The sequence below is a fragment of the Nansenia antarctica genome (genome assembly GCF_963989245.1).
Source record: "Nansenia antarctica genome assembly, chromosome: 1".
Classification (NCBI taxonomy): domain Eukaryota; kingdom Metazoa; phylum Chordata; class Actinopteri; order Argentiniformes; family Microstomatidae; genus Nansenia; species Nansenia antarctica.
In genome coordinates, this window is record NC_137674.1 from 76027360 (window position 1) to 76054324 (window position 26965).

Below are 26965 nucleotides of genomic sequence, written 5' to 3' on the forward strand. Positions count from 1 at the left end.
GCATTAGTGATAGGAGGATTTGTCAGCATATGTTGCTTTATTTATGCATGCAAAGATACACAAGAAGTCTTGATGGAAGATCCTACTCTTCTATAGAGGACGGTCCTTTGTTAGTGGCAGCGGTACCATTCTCCTTGGGACTGTTGCTTTCTTTATTATCCTCTATCTTCCATTTGATTCCAAACAAGCTGCAGACCTTCATCAGCATCAGGTCCACAATCTCCTCCTCTTCTGATGGCTGTGGAACAGAGAACAGACCTTAAGTTTCTAAGAACGTGTAGCCAAGTGACTACTTTACACTGAGGTGACAGTGACGATAACAATGATATATTGATTGCGAAATAAGACAATCAACATGAAGTTGTACATGTAAGTAACATAACACAAGCGCATCACTAATCCAATTCTGAAACAGTACTGTACCTTGTGGTGCTTTTGCTCTTCACAGAATGCCACCAGGATGACAGAGATAAAAAGGTTCAGCACCACAAAAGTCATGAACACAATGCAGGAGCCAATGAGCAATGAACTAAGCAGGGGGTTGTAATTCAGAACCTGGATTGGAAGGAAAAATAACCACCAATCAAATAGCTGCATGAATCAATTGTCAGAGTGCAATAGAACTGTAATAGAATTAACTAACCTCCTCATAGTTAAAGATGCCCAATTGCAAGCTGACCATGGTGGTAAATGCATTTAGGAGAGTCCTATATGAATACATCTTCCAGCCATACAGCAGATTAGTCTGTAGATGGATAATAATTAGATTTAAACAGTTTTACAGAATGATGACACTGTTTGTTACAGTAGATATAATTGTGTTGCATTAGTACATTATTAAACAGTTTCTGTTGAAACACATCTGCATCTGTTGATGTAAATCAAATTGTAATGGTCATTTACACAATATACAGGATACCCGCTCCTCTTTACTGTGTTGTTTGAAGGCCTTATCTTTGTCATACACTCAGCTGTAGGTGAATGGAGTGACAAAAAGTAAAAAAAAAAAAAAAAAGGACATGCATACACCACACACAAGAAGTAGGGTACACCCAGTGGAGCCCCTAGACTTTTGGGGGCCCTAAGCAAACAACATTATGGAGGCCCCTGGTAAGGGTCTTAGGCGGGTGACGATGTGGACATTTTTAAATGTATTTATTTCCCTGACACTAAAATATAATACGGTTTTACGAAGTTCGCGCATATGCGCGCGCTCGTGTGTGTGTAAGTAAAAAAACAGTCTGAAAGACTAGCGTCTCTTTTACAAAGGAGCCCTGGCCAAGACAGCCACAATACAACAATTACATTTGACATAATAAAAGCACATAAAAACATGCAAAGCACATTACATAAAAACAGTAAAAACAGTACATGACCACAGGTACAGTAGCACACCTAGCATCCGTTTTCAAATCCTTCACTAGGTTTTCTGAATTACACGGTCTCCGTCAACAAATTACCAAACCCACTAGGGTGTGTATTTCTACTCAAACCACCATAGATCTCATTCTAACATCGGATGAGTCCAAAATCTCCAAGAGTGGGGTTATTGTATGTGGGCTAAGTGATCATTACATGATCTTTTGCACTCGTAAAAAACATAAACCCAAGGCTGGCGGTCATAAAACTGTAACCACTAGATCCCTTAAATCCTATTCTAGTGAGGCCTTAAACCATAAACTGGAGAATCAAGACTGGTTAGATGAACTAAAATGCACACAGGTTGAAGAGGCATGGCTAGGTTTCAAAACCAAATTCCTAAATATTATTGACAGTATAGCCCCCATGAGAACCACCAGGGTTAAAACCCGATCGGAACCATGGATGAATTCGGACATTCTAAATGCTATGAAAGTCAGAGACCTAAAATGCTCTGAAGTTCAAAAATGCAAATCAAAATTAGTGAAACACTTAAACGAAGATCACAAAACCCACTTTGAGAAAATTAAAAAACAATGCAACAAACTATGCAATCAGGTAATTACCATGACCAAATCTGCTAAGAAAGAATACCTCGATAACAAAATCGAAGAAAACTTAAACAAACCACGTGACCTTTGGAAGCTACTTAATAGCCAACTAGGTTGCAGTCAAAAACTCAAAACCAGGTCTACAAACATCAGCATAAAATCTGGTGATTCTCTCCTTACAGACAAGCTGGATGTGGCTAAGTGCTTAAACACTTTCTTTACAACCATAGCCACTAAATTAGTTAACAATCTACCACCCCACTCAGGGCGTTATGGTGTAGAGCACATCCGTGCGTTCTACAACAAACTGGGTGTACGCAATGATGATTTTAAACTCTCCATGGTGTCAAACGATGAGGTGTTTAAAAAGCTAGGCGCTCTACACTCAGAAAAGGCCACGGGCCATGACAATATTCCAGCCAGATTTCTAAAAGACTCAGCTGCCTCCATTACCCCAATCATCACCCACATAATAAACCTCTCCATCAAACAGGGACACGTCCCCCTTGACTTTAAAATAGCAAGGGTAACCCCACTGTATAAAAAAGGAAGCAAATTAGACCCAGGCAACTACCGACCTGTTTCTATTCTTAATTCCATCTCGAAACGTATGGAAAAAATAGTTTATGAACAGGTCGATAGGTACCTTACCGAAAAAAAGCTGATGTATGAATTTCAATCAGGATTCAGAACATCCCATTCCACTGACACATGCCTTCTCTATTTGAACGACCACATCAACCATGAGGTGGACTCGGGCAAGTACTGCGGCATGGTCATGCTGGACCTCCAGAAGGCCTTCGACACAGTAGATCACCACATATTGTTAGATAAACTGAAAGCAATTGGGTTCGATAGAACATCGGTGAGCTGGATGCAATCCTACTTAGAGGGGAGGGAACAGGTGGTTAGTGTGAACGGAACACTGTCCCCCCCCCTCCCAGTGACCTGCGGCGTTCCACAAGGAAGCATATTGGGACCTTTACTGTTCCTAATATATGTGAATGACATGTCATCAGCATGTAATTGCAATTTGTTCCTGTTCGCGGATGACTCGGCTCTGCTGGTCTCTGACAGGGACATATTGCAGGTGGAAAAAGCGCTAAGCACTGAACTAAGTAGAATCTGCATCTGGCTAGCTGACAATAAACTATCAATACACCTAGGTAAAACTGAAACCATCCTATACGGATCCCCATCTAAACTCAGAAAGGCTGAAAATTTTAAAATAAAAGTGGGTAACATTAATATCACAAGAAAAGAGGATATTACATACCTGGGCTCCATCTTAGAGGCAAATCTTTCCGGAGATAAAATGGCAGCAAAAGTAATCAAAAAAGTGAACCATAAAACTAGATTCTTGTACAGGATATCCTCACTTGTCAGTAAAAACACACTGAGGACCCTATCAGGAGCTCTCATTCAATGTCACTTCGACTATGCCGTAACATCATGGTACTATAGAACCACAAAGGCCCATAAAACAAGACTCCAGACAGCCCAAAATAAACTGGTTAGGCTTCTGCTAGGCCTCAACCCTAGGACACATCTAACCGCTGCTCATTTTTTGAGCCTTGATTGGCTACGAGTAGTTGACAGAGTGCAGCAGCTTGCACTGGGCCTAGTCTTCAAGATACGCTACACCACAAAGACACCCAAGTACCTGTCAACATACTTCCAAAAAGTGAACAACGTCCACACCTACAACACCAGAGGAAGCTCCACGAACCACGTTCAACCGCGTTGCACCACAAACAAGGGTTTAAACTCGTTTGCAAACTATGCAGTAAAGATGTGGAACGCCCTTCCTATAATCTTAAAGGAGTGCAAAACACTGCCCACCTTCAAAACCACTCTCAAAAAACATTTACAGGAGGCTGCAATCCATAACTGGACCCTCTAAAACAAAAATCAGATTAAAAGACCTGAACTACCCACTGTACATACTTTGTGTTTTGTCCCCCGCCCCCACCTGTGGTGTATGTCCCCACCTGTCCTACCCGCTGTACATACCTTATGTTTTGTTGTATTGTTCTTCCCATGATGGATGTACGTTTATCTTGTAGATAGTAATAGTTATTTGTCTGTATTATCATGTAGATAGTACTAGTTCTTTTCTTATGTCTGTCTTACATGTAACGATGAATTGAAAATCAAGGACCCCAATTGAAATAAGCCAGTGGCTTTCTTGGGTTTTTATCCTCTTAGTTTGACCTTGTATGTAATATGTACTTTCATGTACCTACTTCTGCAAACATTCTAATAAAGTTTTCAATCAATCAATCAAACCTAGTACACATTGCGACATACTGGACCACAAGTAGCATACAAATTACATGCAACATGGAGCATGTAAATGATGCATGTAAATGCATGTAAATGATGGATCTTATCATGAATCATTTTTAAAGGCTTTAGTATAGGCTACATGATGTATTAACTATTTGTATTTTGTACCCAGATGTCAAATAAATACGTAACAAATGAATAGTTAACTTAAAAAAAAAACTGCCCCGCTGAACCAATGAGAAGGACGGGGGGGCGGTGCTTCCCATCGGTCCGGCCTATCAGTGTCCTAGATTTGCCGCTCGCTCCGGGCGGCACATAGAATCCGTTCTTTGGATAAAGGTCTCCAGACGTTTGGAGCGAGAGCAAAGCGGAAGTGGAAATGGCTGGCACCGCGAGACTAGCCAGCTATCAATAAACTACAATTCATCAGAGCAATTGCGCGTCATCTCCCTGTCATCAGAATGATCACGCCCCTTTTTGGGTGATAGAAGGGGAGAAGTTTGACTGGCGGTCAATGGGAATTTCTGGTCTTCGCTACTTTAATCCGATAAAATAAAAAAACCGTAGCGCTTTTTAGATATTAGGAGCCCAAATCCGATGGCCAGTTAGGCAAACTATATTATAGTGTCGTTGCCGATCAATGATCGACGTCGTTATATAGAGAAAATAATGAAATAGCCTAGGGGTTGATTCATCAGAGCAGTCATACGTCATCTCCCTGTCATCAGGGATTTGTAGTTCTTCATTTGATTTGCCGTGTAAATCCCCAGACTGCCCAAATCCGATTGCCAGTCAGGCAAACAATTATATAGTGTCGTTGCCGATCAATGATCGACGTCGTTATATGGAGAACATTTATGAAATAGGCAATGCATGTCTGTCCTTTCAGTCTGCCTCCATGAACCACCCGACCCAAAGGCCTGAGGTGTTGTAGGAGGTATGAATATAATTTAGGGGGTATTTAGTATAACAGGCTAATGGGTTTATTGTGAGTTTACTTTGATTGTTTGTTTATTGCCTAGATCACCGTATTGAGAAGTCATATGGTTATGGGGGATGATATTGCAAGGTAATTTAAGCACCTGCGCACCTTGCATGGTGGTAGTGGAGAGAGAGGGGAGCGATGTATTTTTGTTGACCGCATTATACGCATATTCTATACGCATTGTTTGTTATTTTTCTGGTTTTGATCGCCAAGTTTGATTGTTCTATTCAATAAATGCTCTAAAACGTACTTTTCATCTCAGCGGATTGTTTGGCGCGTCATACAATTACCAGCCAGACCCTGGTTGCGTCTCTCAGCGACTTTTTACTTTTGGCTCTATCTATCTATCTCGCTACAGGTGTCATATAACCCTAACCCATATCCTGCCATATAAAAGTACCTTATTGAATCTCCAGGTAATGTATTTCTGACATCCATCACTTTTGCTGTCGTTAAGATACTTTATTTTTCTGTTTTGGTAGTCTGTCCAATGTGACAATTGCCCTCCTCCACCGGCCCTAGTTTTGGATCTAGCTTGCTGTTAATTATTTTCATGATAAAACGTCATAACATCTTCATATACACCATACAGTAGACACTGAACAGTAGACATAAGACATGTTCATAAATGTTTATCTTATATGTGTATATGTTTGTGAATATGTGAATATGTTTTCTGTTTTTTTGCACCTTCGGAAGAGCCACTACAATTTCATTGTATAGAGAACTGTACAACGACAATAAAGTCTATTCTATTCTATTCTATACAGGATAAATACCGATTAACAGTAGGCTACTTTGGCAAATGCCCATTGAACAGATTTATTTATTATCCTATCTTAAGAAAACTAATGTAACACTCCCATCTGGAAAAAAAAAAAATGTGGAAAAAAATGTTTGGGGAAAAAAAAATTTGGAGGCCCTTTTTGTTTGGTGGCCCTGTCAGGCCAAAACCTGCCGCTTGCCAAAAGCTGCCGGGGGTGCGGCCTAACGCGTCACGACCAGCTGGCACGCGCACGCGTCACGACCAGCTGGCGAGTGTTTTTGAAACCTCCGTTTTGGCCGCCATTAGCGAAAAGCTTTAATTTGGCTCTACAAGTGTTAATATGTCATTTTATGAAGTTTTAATATGTTTTCAGGCGAGAAAGTAACCATATATATTCACAAAATGTATCCGGTTTATCAAAATAACCCGTTTATATATGAAAACACATATAATGCTATCGCGTCTCCACAGGCTAGGCCCAATCCCGATTCTCTTTTCTACCCCTATGGCTCGTTTTCGAGTGTCACTCGATTCGAGGGCAAGGCCTTCGAATACGTCACAAGCCCTACCCCTTGAAATCTAAGCCCTATGAATTGGGACGGCCCTTCACGGCGCCTACGTCATCACGCGGTACGGTTGACACGTTGTGTTGCCGGCGAATTCTCACATCTCGCAATGCCTTCTTCAGCTGTGTTTATTTCTGTTGCGTGTGCTATAAGCATCTATTTTCGTTTGTTATCAACACACTGTAGTGTTTAGACGTTCCTTTTTTAGTCTCTTCCGTCAGCGATGTCTTTTTTGTGGACATCGCAATAATGACAATGAATTTAATGACAATGAATGACTCCAACCAAAACAACCAGTCCATCAGTAGTCATAAAGCGTTGTCCAAAAATCACGTTACCAAGCGCCTTTCTCAGAACAATTCGTCGTCTAGAATCCAAAAATCAATCCATCATAGTGGTGGTCAAAAACGTAGAAAGAGGATCTCTTGGGGACGCGGCCACATTTGCCCGTGAAGGAGAGATGACAAATAAGCGGAAACATTTCTCAGTAGAGTCGAACGGTGATATATCATCATCCTTTACGCGTATCCTTAACTGTAGTTACATTTCGCGTGTCATATGCCATTAGACATGGAAATATGTCAATGCGCGGCTGTCATGCACAAATCAGCTTGTAACGTTAGACACACAGCACACAGCACATCGGCATGATAACGTTTTGTTGTTGTTGTGCTTGTTATAAAGAAAAGGTCTATAATGCATTGAAATGACATTAGTACATCAGACATTAGACATCAGACATGGAAATATGTCAATGCGCGGCTGTCATGCACAAATCAGCTTGTAACGTTAACACACAGCACATCGGCATGATAACGTTTTGTTGTTGTTGTGCTTGTTATAAAGAAAAGGTCTATAATGCATTGAAATGAATGATACAACCCATTAATAATATTACTTAATAACAACTGCTCGGATTAGATTGCGGGTGGAAATAGGTCAAAATGCGCATCATGTACAAGTCAGCCGAACGTTTGATAGATAACTTTACATATGTGTACCATCATCCGCTGTCAAACGCCACAGGTAATAATTGATTTATGACTGTACATCTCTGAAATGCTCGACTGTCATGCAGCGTTGCGTTACTGTAACGTTAGACACAGCACCGACATAAAAGCGATTTTTGGGTTATGCGTGTTATAAATAAAAGGTCTATAATGCATTGTAATGACATTAAACTAAGACAATAAGATGGTTATCATAATTTTTCAAATCTTTATTAATAAGTAATTACAGAGAATTAAAATGACATTTCCGCATTGAATAGAGCGACATAAGATTTCTGTAGATGATTCGCAATGCATCCTGGTATCAAGGGGTAGCGTACACCTAGCCCTTCGAAGCTAGTGTGGTCCTGGAATCGCTCGAAACGAAGTAATAGTTAGCCCTCCCCCTTACCCCTAGCCCTCGATGAAATATGAATTGGGACAGCCCTCGCCCTAAACGTGAACGCGCAAATCGAGCCAAAGGGGTGAAAACGAAGGGCTAGGGGTGAATTGGGATTGGCCCTATAGTACAACTACACTCATATCCTCAACTTATGTCCTAATCACACTACTGTCGTACAAGTCGTACCTTCTCCTTGACATGGACATAAACACACCTGCTACCTTCTTTGAAAGAAATCGCGATTTATTCAGTGAAAACTAGTACACCATTCAACATAGCATAACAATAGCATAGCATTCGCGGACACAGTCAGGCAATGCACCTAGCACAACAATAGCATAGCATTCGCGGACACAGTAACATAGACAGCTAGACCGCTAGACAGATAGACAGCTAGACAGCTAGACAACTAGACAACTAGACAGCTAGACAACTAGACAGCTAGACAGCTAAACAGCTAGACAGCTAGACAGATAGACAGCTAGACAACTAGACAGATAGACAGCTAGACAACTAGACAACTAGACAGCTAGACAGATAGACAGCTAGACAACTAGACAGCTAGACAACTAGACAGCTAGCTCTTGGTGTTTAGCTGTTTAGCTGTCTAGCTGTCTAGTTGTCTAGTTGTTTAGCTGTCTAGCTGTCTTGGTGTTTAGCTGTTTAGCTGTCTAGCTGTCTAGCTGTCTAGTTGTCTAGTTGTTTAGTTGTCTAGCTGTCTAGTTGTCTAGCTGTCTAGCTGTCTATCTGTCTAGTTGTCTAGCTGTCTAGCTGTTTAGCTGTTTAGCTGTCTAGCTGTCTAGTTGTCTAGCTGTCTAGTTGTCTAGCTGTCTATCTGTCTAGCGGTCTATCTGTGTAGCTGTCTATCTGTCTATGTTACTGTGTCCGCGAATGCTATGCTATTGTTGTGCTAGGTGCATTGCCTGACTGTGTCCGCGAATGCTATGCTATTGTTATGCTATGTTGAATGGTGTACTAGTTTTCACTGAATAAATCGCGATTTCTTTCAAAGAAGGTAGCAGGTGTGTATGTCCATGTCAAGGAGAAGGTACGACTTGTATGACAGTAGTGTGATTAGGACATAAGTTGAGGATATGAGTGTAGTTGTACTTTAGCCTGTGGAGACGCGATAGCATTATATGTGTTTTCATATATAAACGGGTTATTTTGATAAACCGGATACATTTTGTGAATATATATGGTTACTTTCTCGCCTGAAAACATATTAAAACTTCATAAAATGACATATTAACACTTGTAGAGGCAAATTAAAGCTTTTCGCTAATGGGCTGTCAAAACGGAGGTTTCAAAAACACTAGACTGACGTGTCACAGTCGCCAGCTGGTCGTGACGCGTGCGCGTGCCAGCTGGTCGTGACGCGTTAGGCCGCACCCCCGGCAGCTTTTGGCAAACGGCAGGTTTTGGCCTGACAGCCCCAAGCAATTGCCTTGGTTGCCTCTATGGACGGGGCGCCTCTGGGTACACCACATAAAAGAGGACTGTATTAAAATGCAGGTAGATTGCAGCAAGCAGCTGCCAATGTGGGATATGGAAGTTGGAACATAGTGTTTAAAACCCTTACAGCAATGGAGTAGGCCAGAAACATGATGGTCATGACCACGAGGAAGCCTGATATGTCCGTCCAGGCCCGCTGCAGTGTGGCTGTGATCATGTGCAGCTTGGGGTTGAGCCTCAGCAGGTGCCACCATTTGACTGTAGCCAGCAGCACCAGGAAGGCAATCAGATACCCCAGCACTGCATCAGCTTCGGCAGTCTCATGAAAACTGGCAAACCTAAACCGAGAGCAAAGAAACTGGATTTCACTCTGGAAAATAGAGCCTTGATTTCTCTATAAAAATGAAGAATGAAATAGAATTTATTTTCTACCAATGATTCTCAAAAGTGTGTTCACTTCACTCACTGGTCTTTGTGGTTATGGTAGTATGCCATGTCCCGGCTCCCCAGCAGAGTCCTCTGGATGAAGACAGACAGCGCGCTCCAGCTCAAGATAATGATGGCCAGTTCCAGCAGGTGTAGCTTGCTCTTAAAATACGCCCACTTCTGCTGCTTCATCAGCTTGCCCTGATGGGAAGAGTCAGACTGAGGAGGAACTTCATGGCCACAAATATTCCGGGATTATGCTGGCCTAGAGATGGCGCTAGTAGGCAGCCTAAATGTTGTAGGCTTTCTCCTACTGATGTTTTCTGCTAGAGCAAGCATAGCCCATTGGTGTTTGGTAAAAAAGAGGCATTAAAACGTTTTGTAAAGCTATGTAAAGACAGGCTTACCTGAACAAACATGTAATAGAGGATGAAGAGGAAATAAATAATCTCAGAAGCCATGACAACGATGTCCAGGCCACCAGTGGACAGGTACAGACGAACACTATACAGCTCACTGCGAAACTGGAACGCTCCTGAGAGAGAATTAGATAGGTATTCTGAGAGTCTATCCTTTGGGTGTAACACATAATAGGTTGTTTTCATCCAATGCTATAGTGGCTGTCTTACCTACAGCTGTGCTCTCCAGTATGAGCGTGACAATACAGAAAAAGTTGACATTGGCGTTGTACACAGTGAACTCCACAAAAACTGCACGGGTGTACATGTCAAGCCACGTGTTGTCAAACAGATACCGAAGGGATCTGCAGGACAAAGAGGACATTCATCAGGACATGCTCAATCCTCAACACTGAAAGGGAAGAACTGTTTTTCCTCACAAGATCTGAGCTATTATGAGGCATTCTTCTGTTCTGGTTTACCTGCTAGCATTGTGTGAGCGTGGGCCTAGGTCCACCACAAACCCCCCTCCCCTATAGAGGGCCACAGTGCCCCAGATGGGGGAGGATCTGAGTCGGGCCTGGGTTTGGTACCGCCAGGGACTACGGTGGAACGGGGAGGCGTTCTCACCCCCAGAACGGTTCCAACCTGGCCCATAGGAGCCCATGTCCTCTATATCCCATGAATATGGAGCACGACAGTCAGGTACAGCCTGGCGCATGGGGCGGGCGGTTTGGCAGGAGTTCTTCCGCACCCTCACCTGGCGAAGACGGACATTACCCAACAGTTTGGAGTTACCATCTGTGATGAACCCTAAAAAAACACAGCATATCAAAAAGGCAACAGCAAGTTATAAGCCAGAAGAGACAGCATCAAGGCACACATGTATGATTAATACTATCAAAATTGTAAGCCACACTTTCACTACAAGACTATTTATTTTGTATGTGTCATTGTCTCTAGGATTTTTACAATATAAATCTGACCTGGGTACTGTCCAAAGAGGTTGCTGAGTAGAGAGGTGTTGGCCCAGGTGAACACGTCTTTGTCACTCATGCTGTCTGAGATCCCTTTGCTGAAGCTCTGCCGAATGTGCCGAGTCAGGAAGTAAGCGTTAGGGTCCCGCTGGCCGTATGCCACCAGGAGCAACATCCACATGAACCCCATGTAGGCTGCAACAAGAACACACACCTTATAGTCATGCACCGATAGGTACTGTTGTGTTCAATGTTGGTTTGTCTGTAACTGTGTTTGGCTATTTTGGTCGGACCTCTCTCCGGGAGGCTAGTGGAGACAGAAATCAGATAACAGGCTCATTGTAATGCATGGAATGGAATTTACAATCAGTCTGTCCTCCAATTTCTGCCTCTAACAGCCTCTCCTGATCTCTCTTCTAAAATACATTTTAAATCTCAACGAGCTTAACCTGGTATAATAAAAGTTAGATGTATTGAGGAGACTTACTGAGAATCTCCTTGATGAGGGCATAGGCCTTCTGCTCTTTGATCATATTGTTCCTCATCCTCTCAATGTCGGTGGGAAGAGGGGGCTCGTAGAAGCTGCATGTGCTATCTCTCCTGGCTACCCGCACAGCGTCAGAATCATCTGTGGGTGGAATAAATGCATTTCACATCAGTCTTGACTGTTGTAAATGTGTCTCATGTACAAATAAACACTAGTTCCTCAGAGCTTCAAGTTTCAGCTACTGTACTATGAATAACAACATGTTTTCAATGAGAGGGAAGCTTAAAGGTTTGTGAGACTGAAGTACTGTACCACGAATTCTTAGAGCTTCCCGTAGCTGTGGTTCTCCACACTCCTCCTGATCAACTTTCTTCAGAACGAGAGCAAAGAAGACTGCCAAACCAAACACCTGTGACATTTGACAGAACAATACCAAGATTATATATGATTGTATAGAATTATAGCTTATGATGCCATACAGTATATTGTAGTAGTGTGATGTGTCTCACCTTCAGAGGCTGAGTGATGAGGAGACTCTCAAAGAAGGACACCACCATGGAGATGAGCCAGCTCACAGAGCGGTCCTTCCCATAGGTCAGCCCATACATCATGGTGAAGTATCCTGACACACTGCTGGTCGCTATCACCAGTATCCAGCCCACAAACACAAACCACCAGGGGAGCCCTCCCTGACAGCACCCTTTCTTACTGCTGTCCCCGTCAATACTCTCTGCTGGGCTGGGGCTGTGAGCCAGCTGGTCCCCTCCCAGGCTGGAGGAGGAGAGGTGGGACTCCAGCAAACCCTTCATGCCCTGCACCTGCTGCACGGCCCGCCGGTAACTGTCTGGGTCGGGGAAGCGAGAGGGTCCCAGTAGACTCAACTCCTTTTCAACGTGGCGTAGCTGCCGGTACAAATACTGGCTGTTGGTGCTCCGTTTCTGGTCCCCGTCCCCAGTCTTCTCTGGACTCCCACACAGGCTGTTCTCTGGCAACACAGCAATCAACTGACCTGTTAATAGGCCTGATAATACATCAACCTCTGTTCTCTGGCAACACAGCAATCCACATATTTGTTTGATCTTACCCATTAATATAAATAAGCCCTGCCCATCTCTGAATGTGCTGAATAACATCATGCAAATGTGATGACACGGTCTGGTGAAAAGGACAGCATGTTGCCAATTCTCAAGTCGCACAAATGAGCAAAAAACGTCTTTTAAAAAGTTGTTTTACGTTTTTTTGCATATTACAAAAGTTGAAGTGTTGAAAAGACCACTCGATATAACAAACAACAGTTTTAGGATCACTAAACTCTTTAGTATTTGTACATATACTTGTACAGTATACTACATATACTGTACATATACTGTAAATACTAATTTGAGAAATGGATTCACTGTCTCGTCTGCCATAGGCTACTGGGTAAGCGATACATTGCTTGTAAACAAACTTACGTTTTAGGATGTGTTAAAAAGCAAGGACTATGTGATCATCTAATTATGTGTAGTTATGTGTTTTTAGCCTGTTGATGTTCTATCAGCGTGTTGTGATGTGCTAAACATGTAGTTAGATGTTTGCAGAAATGTTCCTTTTTAGCGCTAGCCTACTAGCAGCTGTTTTGAGTGTATTTTGATTCAGAGCGTGTTTCTCCGCTATTTGGTTTGAGGCGTACCAACATTCAAATAAGTAATCTTCTTCAACTATTTTCAGACACATCATTTGAAAGCTTACAATCTGTACTTTCATCATCTGGAAAAAACATTAAAAAACATGAAAAATTACATTGCCCTACTTGAGGACTTTTTAACCAGACCCTATCACATATAAGCTTTACTTTACACTGTGGTCAGAGTATTACACTTCTAACACACCCTGATTAACCTCTATGTGGGATTTGGATTCTGGGGATGTCGCTTGCAGACTGACTGCCTCCAGTGAGAGGATGAGAGATCCGTCTTTCTTGGGGGTGTCTGTGGAGAACTCCTTGCCAGCCCTGTTCTGCTGCCTGATAATGTCCTCCACAAGAGAGAGCAGAGTGTTGATGTCTGTCTTTCCTCCAGGCCCCAACTCCAATTCCAGACGTGGGATGGGGCTTTTCATGGCCTTGGAGAGTGACTGGGCCATTCTCTGTATGTCCTGTGATGAATACATAACAAACTTGCTAATATGCAGAGGTATATTGATCAATAGTTAGGCTGAGCACGAAAACGAAAAAAAATAATAAGAAGATAAACGTAGATATGTTGATTTGTAGATTTTCATTGGTTTTCACTATGAGGACTTGAAGTAATTCAGAGGTGTGAACAGACGATCTTCACCTTGATGACAGTGTCTGGTGTGATCTCCTTGTGGTCCCTCTGTGGGGAGGGTGGCTGAGAGGGAGACACACGGCCAGTCTTCCCCTGCGTGGATGTCTCTGCCTTGGGCTTCCCAGGCTTCTTCTCTCGAGGACGAGTGTTTCTGAATATACTCACAATGAGGAGATTAACTGGAAACATGATGAATGAACTTTGAACTCCAATCATCACCTGTTGCCAGGTGAACGTGATAGGACCTTCAGATTGAGAAAGATAAAGGAAGGGGGAGAGAAGGTTAGCTCACATCACACGTGAAAATGTCTCTCCAAACAGTATTCATTGTGCAGGCTTTCCTACCCATGTCCATAGTCTGCTCAGTGGGGTCGGTAGGAATACCCCAGAACATGATGCTGGTGAGCATGGTGCAGAGCAGCAGAGAGAAACAGCAGGACACTCGCTGTACACATGTAAAGGTGCTACTTGGGGGACGGTTGACCACAGAGAACCAGATGTGGCCATCACACAGATCCTTTGCTGTCTTCGTGAAGAACAGATGACTGTTGACAGCATATGAAGATTTGGTTACCATGAGAGACATTTTTGGTAGAATTTCCTCACACTTTTGCCATTACAAGGTGCAATCGTATTGTATCTCACCTGAACCCCTTCAAATCCATCTCGGTGGCAACAGGGAAAACGTTATCAAGAGTGCTGTCACCCATATCGATAGCCAACCATGAGTTGCACAGGAAGTAGCACTTCTGTCCAGTTTCTAGATCCTGTACCACCACCTTGTCTAAGTACCTGCATGAAAACAATCAGCTATCATCCACTATCTTCACTCTTAACCAGCTTAAATGGAACATTTCAAGGTAGCCAGTTATTCTGCACTGTTCCTGCAATCCAATGTTGTATTGATTTTGAGAATGGATTATTCTAAAAAGAAATACATTGTGAGACCTTAACATACATATATTTTACTCATTAACCGTAGGATTTCAATTTTGAGAGATCAATTAATCAGCTTTGATGACAGGTCCCCCCCTACCAGGCAGGGTGTCCGACTGCCCTTTACTTACCAGGCAGGGTGTCCCCCTGCCCCTTACTTACCAGGCAGGGTGTCCCCCTGCCCTTTACTTACCAGGCAGGGTGTCCCCCTGAGTTATCGTGCCAGAGTCTGATGCTCTGCAGCTCTCCCAGGGAGAAGGGTGTGGTCAGCAGGAACATGTCCACCCCGCCCCTCTCAAACACGGGCCTGTCAGGGTCTATGAGGTGGTGGGGCTCACTCTCGCCCTCCGTGCCCAGCAGAGTCACTGTCACCTGCAGTAGCCACAGAGGGACAGGACATATCATATTTCCATTGAAACTGTTTTAGATTAGATTAGATTAGATTCAACGTTATTGTCATTGCAGAGTACCAGACAGTACCAGACAATGAAATGCAGTTTAGCATCTAACCAGAAGTGCAAATGGTGATATAAAACATCATAGTGATAGTGACAGGTACAGTATGGCAAGTATATACAGGTATATACAGGAGATGGATAGTAGTAAGCTATGTACAGTTAAGATAGCTATGTACAGCATGGTCTATACAGATGTATAAATAGAGGCTATATCAAAAAGAGGTATGTGCCATGTATAAAAATATGGTATGTGCAAAGGTAGTATTTTTAAACAGTAGTAGTGAAAAGGGTAATAGAGTGTTCACATCAATGACCAGGGGTGTGTGTAACCAGCAGTAGTGCAATGGCTCAACTCTAACTGACCTGAGAGGAGGTGGAAGCACCACGCCGATGCCCGGTGCTGATATTCAGCATATAACGATACTCAGCAAAGGGATCATTATCCTGTAGCACTGTCACCTTCAGCTAGACAACAATATTATTTGGAGTTAAATCACACATATCGAAACTAACTGCAAAGATAATGAATACAATCAATCGCAAATCTACTGTATGTCTAAAATCATCCCTAATGGCGGTAGTGGTTGTCTGAGGCAGACCTTGCCTGTATCCTGGATGTCTTTTCTGCGTGCCCACACGACCACCAGGAGGTAAGCAACAACGATGGAGCCCACAAAGCACACCACCACAGGGTTATTGGCAAAGGTGGAAAAGAGCTCCGCTGTGCGGGACACATCCACAAGGTTGGGCATAACGAAGAAAGAGTTCCCGAATGAGGTCAAGTGATTACATAGGCACTGGGTGACGAAGGGTGTTGTGAAAGGACCAACCTAAGGAGACAATAGTTGGTTTATAGCATTATGGTTGGACTGTTCAGGGAAACGTGTTGCTTGTCAAATGATAGTACTTGTTATAGTAATTGTTATAGTACACTCACCCTGCAGCCATCTTCACTCCAGGTGGATTTGGTTTCATTCCAATATTTGCACTGGGCGGCGATGGAGGTAACAGACACAGTGGCATTGACTGATTTAATCCCTGGCTCTACAATGGGTCTCACCACCAGGTAGTGCACCCCGACGTTTGCTGCCCTGTCTTTGGGACTCAGTATCCAGGTGTATCTCTCCTCTGTACCAAGAAATACACACACGCATGCATGCATGCATGCACGCACGCACAAACACACACACACACACACACACACACACACACACACACAATGTTAACCATTCATCATGCTTCACAAATGTTGGATGTTTCCACCATTTACAAACACCTTCAAAAGGTGCATCACCTTGTGTGGTGGCCACGTGAGGCATCTGAGTCTTGGCTACGTGTTTGTTAGCTTCGGGGTAGTCCTTGAACCCCAGGAGCAGTTGAAAGGCTATATCCTTCGAGGGCTGAACCTTCAGCACTAGGGTTACGTCCGTTGAAGGGACGTCTATCTTCAGGGTACTGTAATTACCCAAGTCCAGGGTTGAGCTGTTCACCTGCCCACCGTTAACTCTTGGCAAGAAGATCTGTGAAGAGGAGATACTTACAACCTGAACATGACTGCTTATTGAAGGGATCGGTAAGAGGTCTTACCTCGATCTCCTCTGGCAGGTTCTCTACTGGTATGGCTGAGCCATCCTTCCTGGTGAGGGACAAAGACCCCACAGTGCCGCTGATGTTCCCGCCCTCACTGCAGCAGTGTGGGTTCTTCTCAAAACTCATCATCTGGATCACAAGAGGACTATGGAGTTAAGAGAGGGAGGTTCTGAACCCTACCTAAAACAACAACAAAATGAAACTTTTTGAACTATTACCAGTATTACAGACTACAGACTATATTACCACACACACATGCACATACACGCAAGCTTACTCGCACATCCACTGGTTCCTTCGGTCTAAGGACATCCCTGCCCAGGTGAGGGAGGGAAAAGCTGGAGGAGGATTTTGTTGGGATGCTTATGGACTGCATCTGGATGGTCTTTGGATGTGCTCTACAAGAGGGCAAAATAAACACTCAATATGATGAGGCAATGTTTCAGTGAGAAACTTTTCCGCAGTTTGTGTCTGGCTTAAGCCTGGCTTACAGGTCCCTCTCATCCCCTCTGCCTCCACTCCTCTTACCTCTTGACATAAATGCTGATACCAGCGACACTGACAATGGTTGGGTCCTCACCGACCCCTTTCCCATTCAACAGTGCACTCTGTATGTCGCTCATGCCGCTGAGAAGAGAATCAGAGACTTTCTTCTGCCAGGGACAAAGCAGGGATGAATAGGATATCATATATTCAAATAGACTAGGCTGGAATAGAGTAGAAATTCAAATAGAATATCCATATTTCGGCATCATTCCTGGTGTGACAGACTCTGTGACGGTAAGGAAAAGAGTGTGCTCACGTTTGAAGTGAAGGCCAGCATGTTACTGGCTGCCTCCACGATAGGTGTAGCTGCATTGACCACCTCCTCAGCTCCACCATCCTGACTGATGTTCATGGAGAGGAGGGAGGAGCTGAGGTCTGCAACCAGGGAGCTAGCTTCCACCTAGAGGTGGACCGCAGAGCACAACATTGACATATTTTCATGAATATGTTTTATTACAGGATGTTTTCCGTAGCTGTAAACATTCTTCCCAATTATTTTTTTTTTTATTATTAGGGGCTATCCAAATGTACAGTACCTGAGCAGAGGGACTGAGCTCATCACTCATCTGGGTGAGTCCTACCACTGCTGTGGCCGTCACCTGCACTTCCTGAGTTGAGTTGCTGCGGGTGTTCTGCAGTACAGTGGATAAACTGGACAGCATCTGTTCACGTAGCTTTAGGAGACACCGACATTGAACAACGATACTTGGACCATGTATCATATAAATGATCTCACCTGGAACATCAATGAAGTATGCACAATGACTAACGTCTCCACCCTCACCACCACCACCACCACCACCACCACCACCTCCACCACCACCACCACCACCACCTCACCACCTCCACCACCACCACCACCTCACCACCTCCACCACCACCACCCCTCCTCCTCATACCTCCATCCTGGCACCCTTTTCCGCCGCGTTGGAGTCCTGGTTCAGCATGTCGGACACAGATTGGAACATCTGCCCCAGTGTTTCCCCGGAAAGCAGCCCTTGCTGCTCTAGTTGAACCACAGTGTCCTTAACCACAGACTGGAGATCCTGCACTGAAGACTCAGCGTTCCGCACCTGGAGAGAAAAGATTTAGGCCTCTTATTTCTGTTGTAAACCTTTCAAACTTTCAAATGTTATTATTACATTTAATGTTATCGTAAAAATGTGTCGTAAAATTCTATGAAGCAGAAATGGGCAAGACTCCACACATTCAATCAGAATGTGTAAATGCTAGTTATGCTTTTTGATCACCACAAACCTCTGTGGTGATAGTGGTTTTGGTCTTAGTGATCCCATTTATTTCAGTTGCCACCAAAGACAAAATGTAGTTGTTGCTGCTCTCCCCAAGAGGGAGGAAGATGGACTTTACTTCATTTGTAGAACTGCAGCGCAGATGTTGGCCTGAAAGAGAAATGATCTGATGACAGTCTTTGATTCATTTGGAAGCATTATATAATGTTCATTGGGTTAGGGTTAGGGTGTTTAATGCCTTGCCCCACCTCTTCCCCCTCAATACATTTTCAAATGTAAATTTTAAAGGGCTTTATTGGCAAGGGAAACATACATTTACATTGCCAAAGCAAGTGTGAAGATAAAAAAAGCTAAGAAAAAAAAGAATGTCTAGATTAGAATAAAGAAATTATTAAACCGAGCTGTGTGTATATATAAGTATATAGTATACAGGTAAATAAAGAAAAGTAAAGTGTGTTTGCAGTTTAAAAAATATAAATACAAATAAATCAGTCACTAAACTTCTACTCGTCGATGATAGAAAGTGTCCTCAAACTGAAATACTGCCGAGTAGGGATGCTCATCTGTGAGTAGGGATGCTCATCTGTGAGTAGGTATGCTCATCTGTGAGTAGGGATGCTCACCTGCGTCAGTTTGAATGCAGTATTGGCAAGCCTCTCGGGAGCAGAAGTTTGACTGTGTTGTGCAGGTGATTGTGAATGCAACCATGACGGTGCCTGTCAGAGGGAAAATGCTACAGGACAAGGGCTTGGTGTTGGTTATCAGGACTGTGGTAACTGGTAGGGTGGTGGCGGTCAGAGATGGGTTGGTTGCAGCCACAGGTGGGGTGATATCAGTCCCGGGTGGGGTCGTAGCAGGAGGGATGGTATTAGTCCCACGTGGGGTCATAGCAGGAGTGATGGTATCGGTCCCAGGTGGGGTCGTAGCAGGAGGGGTGATACCATTCCTAGACTGGGTGGTAGCAGGAGGGGTGATACCATTCCTAGACGGGGTGGTAGCAGGAGGGCTGATACCATTCCTAGACGGGGTGGTAGCAGGAGGGGTGATACCATTCCTAGACGGGGTGGTAGCAGGAGGGCTGATACCATTCCTAGACGGGGTGGTAGCAGGAGGGGTGATACCATTCCTAGGCGGGGTGGCAGCAGGAGGGGTGATACCATTCCTAGACGGGGTGGTAGCAGGAGGGGTGATACCATTCCTAGGCGGAGTCGTAGCAGGAGGGGTGATACCATTCCTAGGCGGAGTCGTAGCAGGAGGGGTGATACCATTCCTAGGCGGAGTCGTAGCAGGAGGGGTGATACCATTCCTAGACGGGGTGGTAGCAGGAGGGGTGATACCATTCCTAGACGGGGTGGTAGCAGGAGGGGTGATACCATTCCTAGACGGGGTGGTAGCAGGAGGGGTGATACCATTCCTAGACAGGGTGGTAGCAGGAGGGGTGATACCATTCCTAGGCGGAGTCGTAGCAGGAGGGGTGATACCATTCCTAGGCGGAGTCGTAGCAGGAGGGGTGATACCAGCCTGACGTGGTGTGGTAACAGCCACAGGTGGTGCAGGTAGGGTGGTAGCTCTCGGTGCAGGTGTTGCACCTGGTATATTAATGGTGTACATGGCATAGCCAGGTTCATGCTTACCTAGGTATGTATAGAGAGATGATACACAGTACCAGTCAAAAGTTGGTGAGGTTAGATTGATACAACGTTGATACTTATAAATAGATGACATTCTGTCTATGAATTGCCTCATGATCAAATGATACACTACTAACTCAATTGGAAAAGCACTAACATTGTTTATGTGTAACAAAACAGTCAGCAACTCCCTTCGTCTGAGAAGAGGTTGGGTACCTTTATAAATCTATGGCCTTCAGATTTACTATCATCTCAAAGGCTAATATAGCACACTTTGGTGACTGGCTCAACATACGGACATCCTAGGATTATACCATCACACTAAAACTCTATGATGGTCCTTTGTGGCTCAGTTGGTAGAGCATGGCACTAACAGTGCTTAGGTTGTGGGTTTGACTTCTGCTGGGACCACATATACTGCAAAATGTATGCACTCACTGCAATGTCAGTCGCTTTGGATAAAAGCGCCAGCTAAATGGCATATAGATAATGTTGTAGAGTGAATGGATGAATACCCACCATAAGCTATAATTTTGACATTCTGAGACATTATCTTGGCTTTTTTCAGATTTTCCTTTGTTATTCTGTATTGATCTCCGCCATCTGTTTTCAGAATCAGAGGCTTCGTCCCTGCCTTCTCATAGCACTCCTTGATTTCTTTCTAGATGGAAACAAAGTTTTTAATACAAAATGTTGTCCTCATCGACATTGACTTGACAGACAGCCTCACGATTATATATGACGCAGTGAACAGACAATTAGTTTATGCATTAATTGATCTTACCTGTGTGGATCCTGTGACAACAAATGATAAATTCATGCCCTGTTTATCAGTTAGTGCACACACTTTATGAATGCAACATGTGTAATATAGAAACGTTCACACTTACTGTCAAAGATAAGGCCTTGTACTGACGTGTGTCTTCAATATTCCAAGCCACTAACGGGCAGTTGTTACAGATCAGCTTTAGCATTACATCCTTATTTACGTTTACTGGATTCTGACAATTCTCAGTACACCTGAAAGAATAATGATTTCTTTTTTTTAATCAAACACCAGATCTTCTAAGTCTAAGACATTCATTTAACATCTCAACTCTGATCAAATTGACCATGCGAAACTAGCCACACTAACAAAATGCCGTGCAGTGTTAATTGTCTTCTCACCTGATACGGACATTTGGGAACCGTGGCGGAGTAACGGCGATGCATTTGGATGCTCTTGCCAATTTATGGTTATTCTTCTTCGCTTCAAACTTGTATTGATAAAACAGGAAGGGCTCCTCTGGAAGACAATTTGTTAGAATCTCATGCGTCTCCTCTGTTGTTTTACCTTGGCATTTACATTGTCTCTCTATTGGAATGTGTGGGAATAAAAAGGATACATATAAATATCAATATAATATAAATGTTTGAATACCAAAATAAGGACAAGGACATGTAACATGTAAACTACATACGTTTAAGTTTTTGTTTGCTGCCCTACATTGAGTTATGCTTAAATATTGTGAGGTGTAGTTCATGGCTTTAGGTGAGACATGTACTTACCACATTTCCACTCATAATTTACATTTGATGATTGGATTTCACGGACATTACTCAAGTCGTTTACAGTCAGTATGACACTTCGGCTGTAGTCAGCCACAGTGTTTGGACTGGCAGTGATATCCAAGTTTGATTGTGAAGCACCATGTCTGGGAACTCTAACATGCACAGCTTTCTGAACATGAAGAAATGTACGCATAAGTCATAATGGCTTGTACTTACACAGTATTCTATGATCAAAGTTAATCATGAGACATAAAATACTAAAGAAGAACAATACATTGTCACGCACACACACACACACACACACACACACACACACACACACACACACACACACACACTCACACACACTCACACACACACACACACACACACACACACACACACACACACACACACACACACACTGTATATATACACAATCAATTATTTATTTTAATAAATGTATATTTTACTGAGTTTCCTTGGTCATCCTTTCTGAGTGTTGAATGATTGTGGCAGACAGCAGTGTCCATATCCACATCCATGTCTGAGAAGACATTCCAGGCTCTGACTTTCACTTTTAAAGCTCCTGTAAAAGAAGAAAAAAGCATGTACAATATGAATGCCCAAGAAAACAGAATACGTTCGTATCTATATTCTGATTCAATTATAGTTTGGATGAAACTCAATTGATATCCGAAACAGGATTTGCACCTTGGACTGTGGTTGAGATATTATAAACCTGCAGGCTGTTGTCTAGCAGGTCTCTAGTCTCTGAGAAGCTGTCATTGTCTCCAGACACCTGGAAGAAGAGCTGCACTGGGGCTCCCTGGTCCAGACAGACACTGATGTAGAGGTCAGAGTCTGGACACACGCCCTCCTCCACCATCAGTGAGGCCTGTAGACCCTCAACAGGCTCCACCAGGCAAACCTGCAGCTCTGTGGACACTCCCAGGGCGCTGATCCTGTTAGACGCATGCAGGGTCAGCTGGTGGCAGCCAGGACCAAGCTGCTTCCCCATCTCTGGACCTATGGTGATGTTGTGGGGGACGATTCCTCTGACCACCGATGAATTGGCCATCAAAGTCTCACCTCTCTGGATGGTGTAGGTCACATTTGTACCTGTAGACAGCAAAGTAGCAAAGTAACTCCTAATTCTAACTACATTTTTTCTGGATTTTTGCCATGTTGGTTTCACCTACCTGCTTCTACTTCAACCTGGATTTGGAATGGGCTGCTGTAGAGAGCCTTGCAGCTAGTGCCCTCTGCTGACTGGTTCATGCTATAGCACCTGATTAAACCAAATTCCCAGATGGGCTCCTGAATGGTGATGGTTTTCTGAGCTGTCACATGCCACTCACTGGTGGTACACTCCACCCCAACCATGAAGACACCTGGGTGGGTGTATTTGTGCACCACATTGCTGTCCACCCTGTGAGAGGACAAAATATATAGATGGTACTGCAGAAAAACCTATTATTTAATATTATCTAATTAGTTAATTATTAGTTAATAATAGCTACAATGTTTGCAGGAAAAGTGCTATAGAAATAAAAGTTATAATAATAATAATAATACTAATACTACTACTACTAATAATAATTATGATGATGATGATGATGATGATGATTATGATTATAATATATATATATATATTATTATTATTATTAATAATAATAATAATAATAATAATAATAATAATAATAATAATAATATTAAACTAGTGAATGAATTAGGCCCCTATCTGATTGTCAGACAAGCTGCTACTCACTCCTCAGGACTGTAGGGGTCGATGGTGTGCCCATCTCCAGCACTCAGGGTGCAGGTGAGATTACCCTGGAATGGATGGAGCAGCCACTTCACTGTGATGGGTACATCATCAAAGACAGCGGCCACCCTGTCCAATAGTAAGCGGAGACCTGTGGGTCACAGACAACAGCTCAAGATTAAAAACCGATTGAAATGCAAGGAACACAATTGTACAACCAAAATAAAGAACATCCATAATTATAGTATGTATTATTATTATTACATATTTGAAATGCATTTAGTTATCATCACTTTAAATTGTGTATTTATATGTAATATGAAGTGTTTACACAAAACCAACTGAGGGAGGGACAGACAGTGAGATAGACGGGGGTAGAGTGGTCTGACCGTCTTTGCAGTGGTACTCCACAGAGAGGTAGCTTCCCAGTCCTGGGCAGGGTTCACCAAAGGAGGACACATCTGCAGTGGCGTGGCACGCCTGCAGTCCATGGCAGTGTCCTGCATATGACGTAGAGTTCAATGAAGATGGAACATTTAAAAACGGTCTATCAAACCACAGCAAAATGGCTGATTTTGGCACCTCTGCAAGTGTTATATTAAAACCTTAAAAGTCATCATCGTCATCATCATAGATTGAAGTATTCCTACTCTGAATGTATCATTTATTGTAGAGGCAACATGTACACGGTCTAGTCACATTACCTTCACAATTGTTTGCTATTCATATATGAAACACTAGCCAAAGCACTAATGTAATGGTAAATATTGATGTCTGTGTATTTGGATTTCATTCACCTGACAACCCTCCAAAGCATTTCAATGGACGAGTTGGATTTCCATCTTAGCATGGTACCCTCATCTATACGGCTTCTATTGTTTTCTTTGTGACACAAATTCATCTTTTGTGGTGCTTTTCCAATAGCTACTTACTAGAGTGAAATTGAGTTTCAGTGTGTCTGGGCCTTTTGTTGAAGCTATGTTTGTTTTACAATATGAACTGCAGTCCATAGTAGTGTCCTGCAGATGACCCAGAGTGAATGGAGATGACTAAGTTATGACTAATGATGAATAAGTGGCCTGCTCTGAAAAGATAATTCATTGGAAAGGTACCAGGGCACACTGTCCAGATTACGGTTCACAATGCCATCTCTAATATTTGTCATTCATACACGAAACACTAAGAAATAGCTTAAATGCAAAGGTCAATATTGACGGTGGTGAATTTGGATTCCATTTATCTAACGAGCCATCAATCCATATAATTTCAAAGGAAGGCTTCGCTTAGTGGCTTTGCTTTCATTGATATGTTAACATCAATATGTTTTTCATGGTTTTTATGTGTAACACAAAGACATTGTTTGTGGTGGTTTGAGGTGGCTTTGCTGAAGTGGAATTGAGTTTCATGAGTGCTTCTGTGCATCTGGGCTCTTTGTGTAAGTAGTGTTTGGTTTACAATATTTACAGTTCTGCTCTGTGCAAATCCAGCATGTCTTAAAAGTTTCATGTTTAAATACTGTACATACAGCACTTGTATTGTAATTGATCCTTGTGTAGTTTGAATAGTTTTTAGTGTATTCAGGCCGTTTGTGTATTTGTTTTATGCTATTGAGCTTTTTAACAAACAGTAAAAAGCTCAATGTTTAAATACTGTACACCATGCAGTTGTATTAACCTATACCTAGTACTCCATTGTTTTCCAAACCACTTCCATATCATGAGTAATGGGACAAACTTACATGGATAAAACTGACAATTCAACATTTCTAATGATCAAACGAGATGTAACCACACATATGGAAAACATATATAAGACAACATATTTCCATGCATTTACCCAGTGATGTTTAGTATGACACTTCACCCCATACCTCTGACTGCATTGACCACATCAATCCAGCTACACTCCTCCTGAGTGGATGTGGGTGAGGAAGCAGGATGTGACTGGCAGTAGTGAACCGTCTTACGACCGTAGAAGCTGTCATCCACCTCTATCACTTGACCGGAACCACACTGCAGTGTGGCATTGTGGTCTGCACAGGCAATGGAACGCCCTGATTCTAAGACAAAGAAGCAAACAGGAGGAAACAAGAATTGAACACTCAGTAATGGAGGTACATTCTTATTCTTATTTCTCTCTCTCTCTCTGTCTCTCTCTCTCTCTCTCTCTCTCTCTCTCTCTCTCTCTCTCTCTCTCTCTCTCTCTGTCTCTCTCTCTGTCTCTCTCTCTGTCTCTATCTCTATCTCACTTGCACGGAGCAAGCACACACACACACACACACACACACACACACACACACACACACACACACAGCAAATACAAACCAAACTGGCAGATGAAGTGCAGCTCCTGGCTACAGTTGTCTGTGGCCTCCCACTGGAACGCAGACTTCCTCAGGATGTGGCCACAGCCGGCCCCAGGAGCCGGGTCCTCCAGCCAGTTGGAGTAGCTGACATCAGAGCCATCGAGCCAGGAGAGAGGACCTGAGGACGTACATAACATCCCCACAACATGACTTACATCTGTTCACCCTTACTGTACAACACAACTGTAAATTAGAGTTTTTTTGTTTTATAATGCATTGGTGGGGCCTTAAAGGCACCTCCCACTCAATGACATCACAGTTGATGTGGCTTGGCTGTGGCTCAGACAGTAGAGCCAGCGTCTAATGATCGCAAAGTCGGCAGCTCGCAGTGGTTCGAATCCCCGGCTGGCCATGTGTCGAAGTGTCCATGAGCAAGGCACTGAACCCCTAATTTCTCTAGGGTCGCCTTCAATGGCTCTGACCCCTTACCTAGATGCCCCCTCTAGAGCATAAATACATTTCGTTGTACTCTGTGCAATGACAAACTTTGAATCCCCTTTCCCCCTTCCTTCTACGTCAGTTCCCTGGCTGGCCCTTTACCTTCTGCTGCAGCAGAGTCCAGTGTTAGGTTCGGGGAGGCAGGTGCCAGTCCTAGCCACCAGTCTCGCTCCAGCTCCAGGTGCTTCTGGAGGAACTGCTGGGTTTCGTCATTCAGGATGAAGGCCAGGTGTCCACCTCCGCGCTCACACCAACCCTGCGCCCCCAGGAAGGAACGCTGGCGGCCCACAAACTCATAACAGGAGCCGTCAAAGCTCTCCTGGTACTCTGGGCAGGACAGAGCCTCCGTTTCATCCTCAAGAGCGCAAGACGGCCACGTCAGTAGAAAAGCTGTCACGATCGCCAGGGAGAGAGCGGTGCTGTCCATCTCCAT

The 26965-nt window shown here is 43.5% G+C and overlaps 1 protein-coding gene across 1 annotated transcript; it reads right to left on the reverse strand.

Annotated features, from left to right (window-relative positions):
- Positions 1–82: 82 nt before the first annotated feature.
- On the reverse strand, positions 83–26959 carry LOC308153096 (polycystin-1-like protein 2; the record flags this gene model as incomplete). Its single annotated transcript, XM_080526192.1, has 35 exons — positions 83–238; positions 424–555; positions 644–745; positions 9551–9761; positions 9890–10050; positions 10257–10384; positions 10479–10612; positions 10730–11060; positions 11234–11419; positions 11712–11852; positions 12024–12120; positions 12221–12696; positions 13583–13847; positions 14030–14265; positions 14366–14565; positions 14666–14812; positions 15150–15328; positions 15778–15879; positions 16014–16244; positions 16352–16542; positions 16709–16934; positions 17002–17133; positions 17282–17402; positions 17533–17657; positions 17807–17950; positions 18087–18224; positions 18450–18623; positions 22435–22550; positions 22676–23083; positions 23164–23393; positions 23733–23880; positions 24119–24229; positions 25600–25788; positions 26054–26212; positions 26635–26959. 35 exons carry the CDS (start codon positions 26957–26959, stop codon positions 83–85), a joined length of 6552 nt encoding a protein of 2183 aa, XP_080382318.1.
- Positions 26960–26965: the final 6 nt, after the last annotated feature.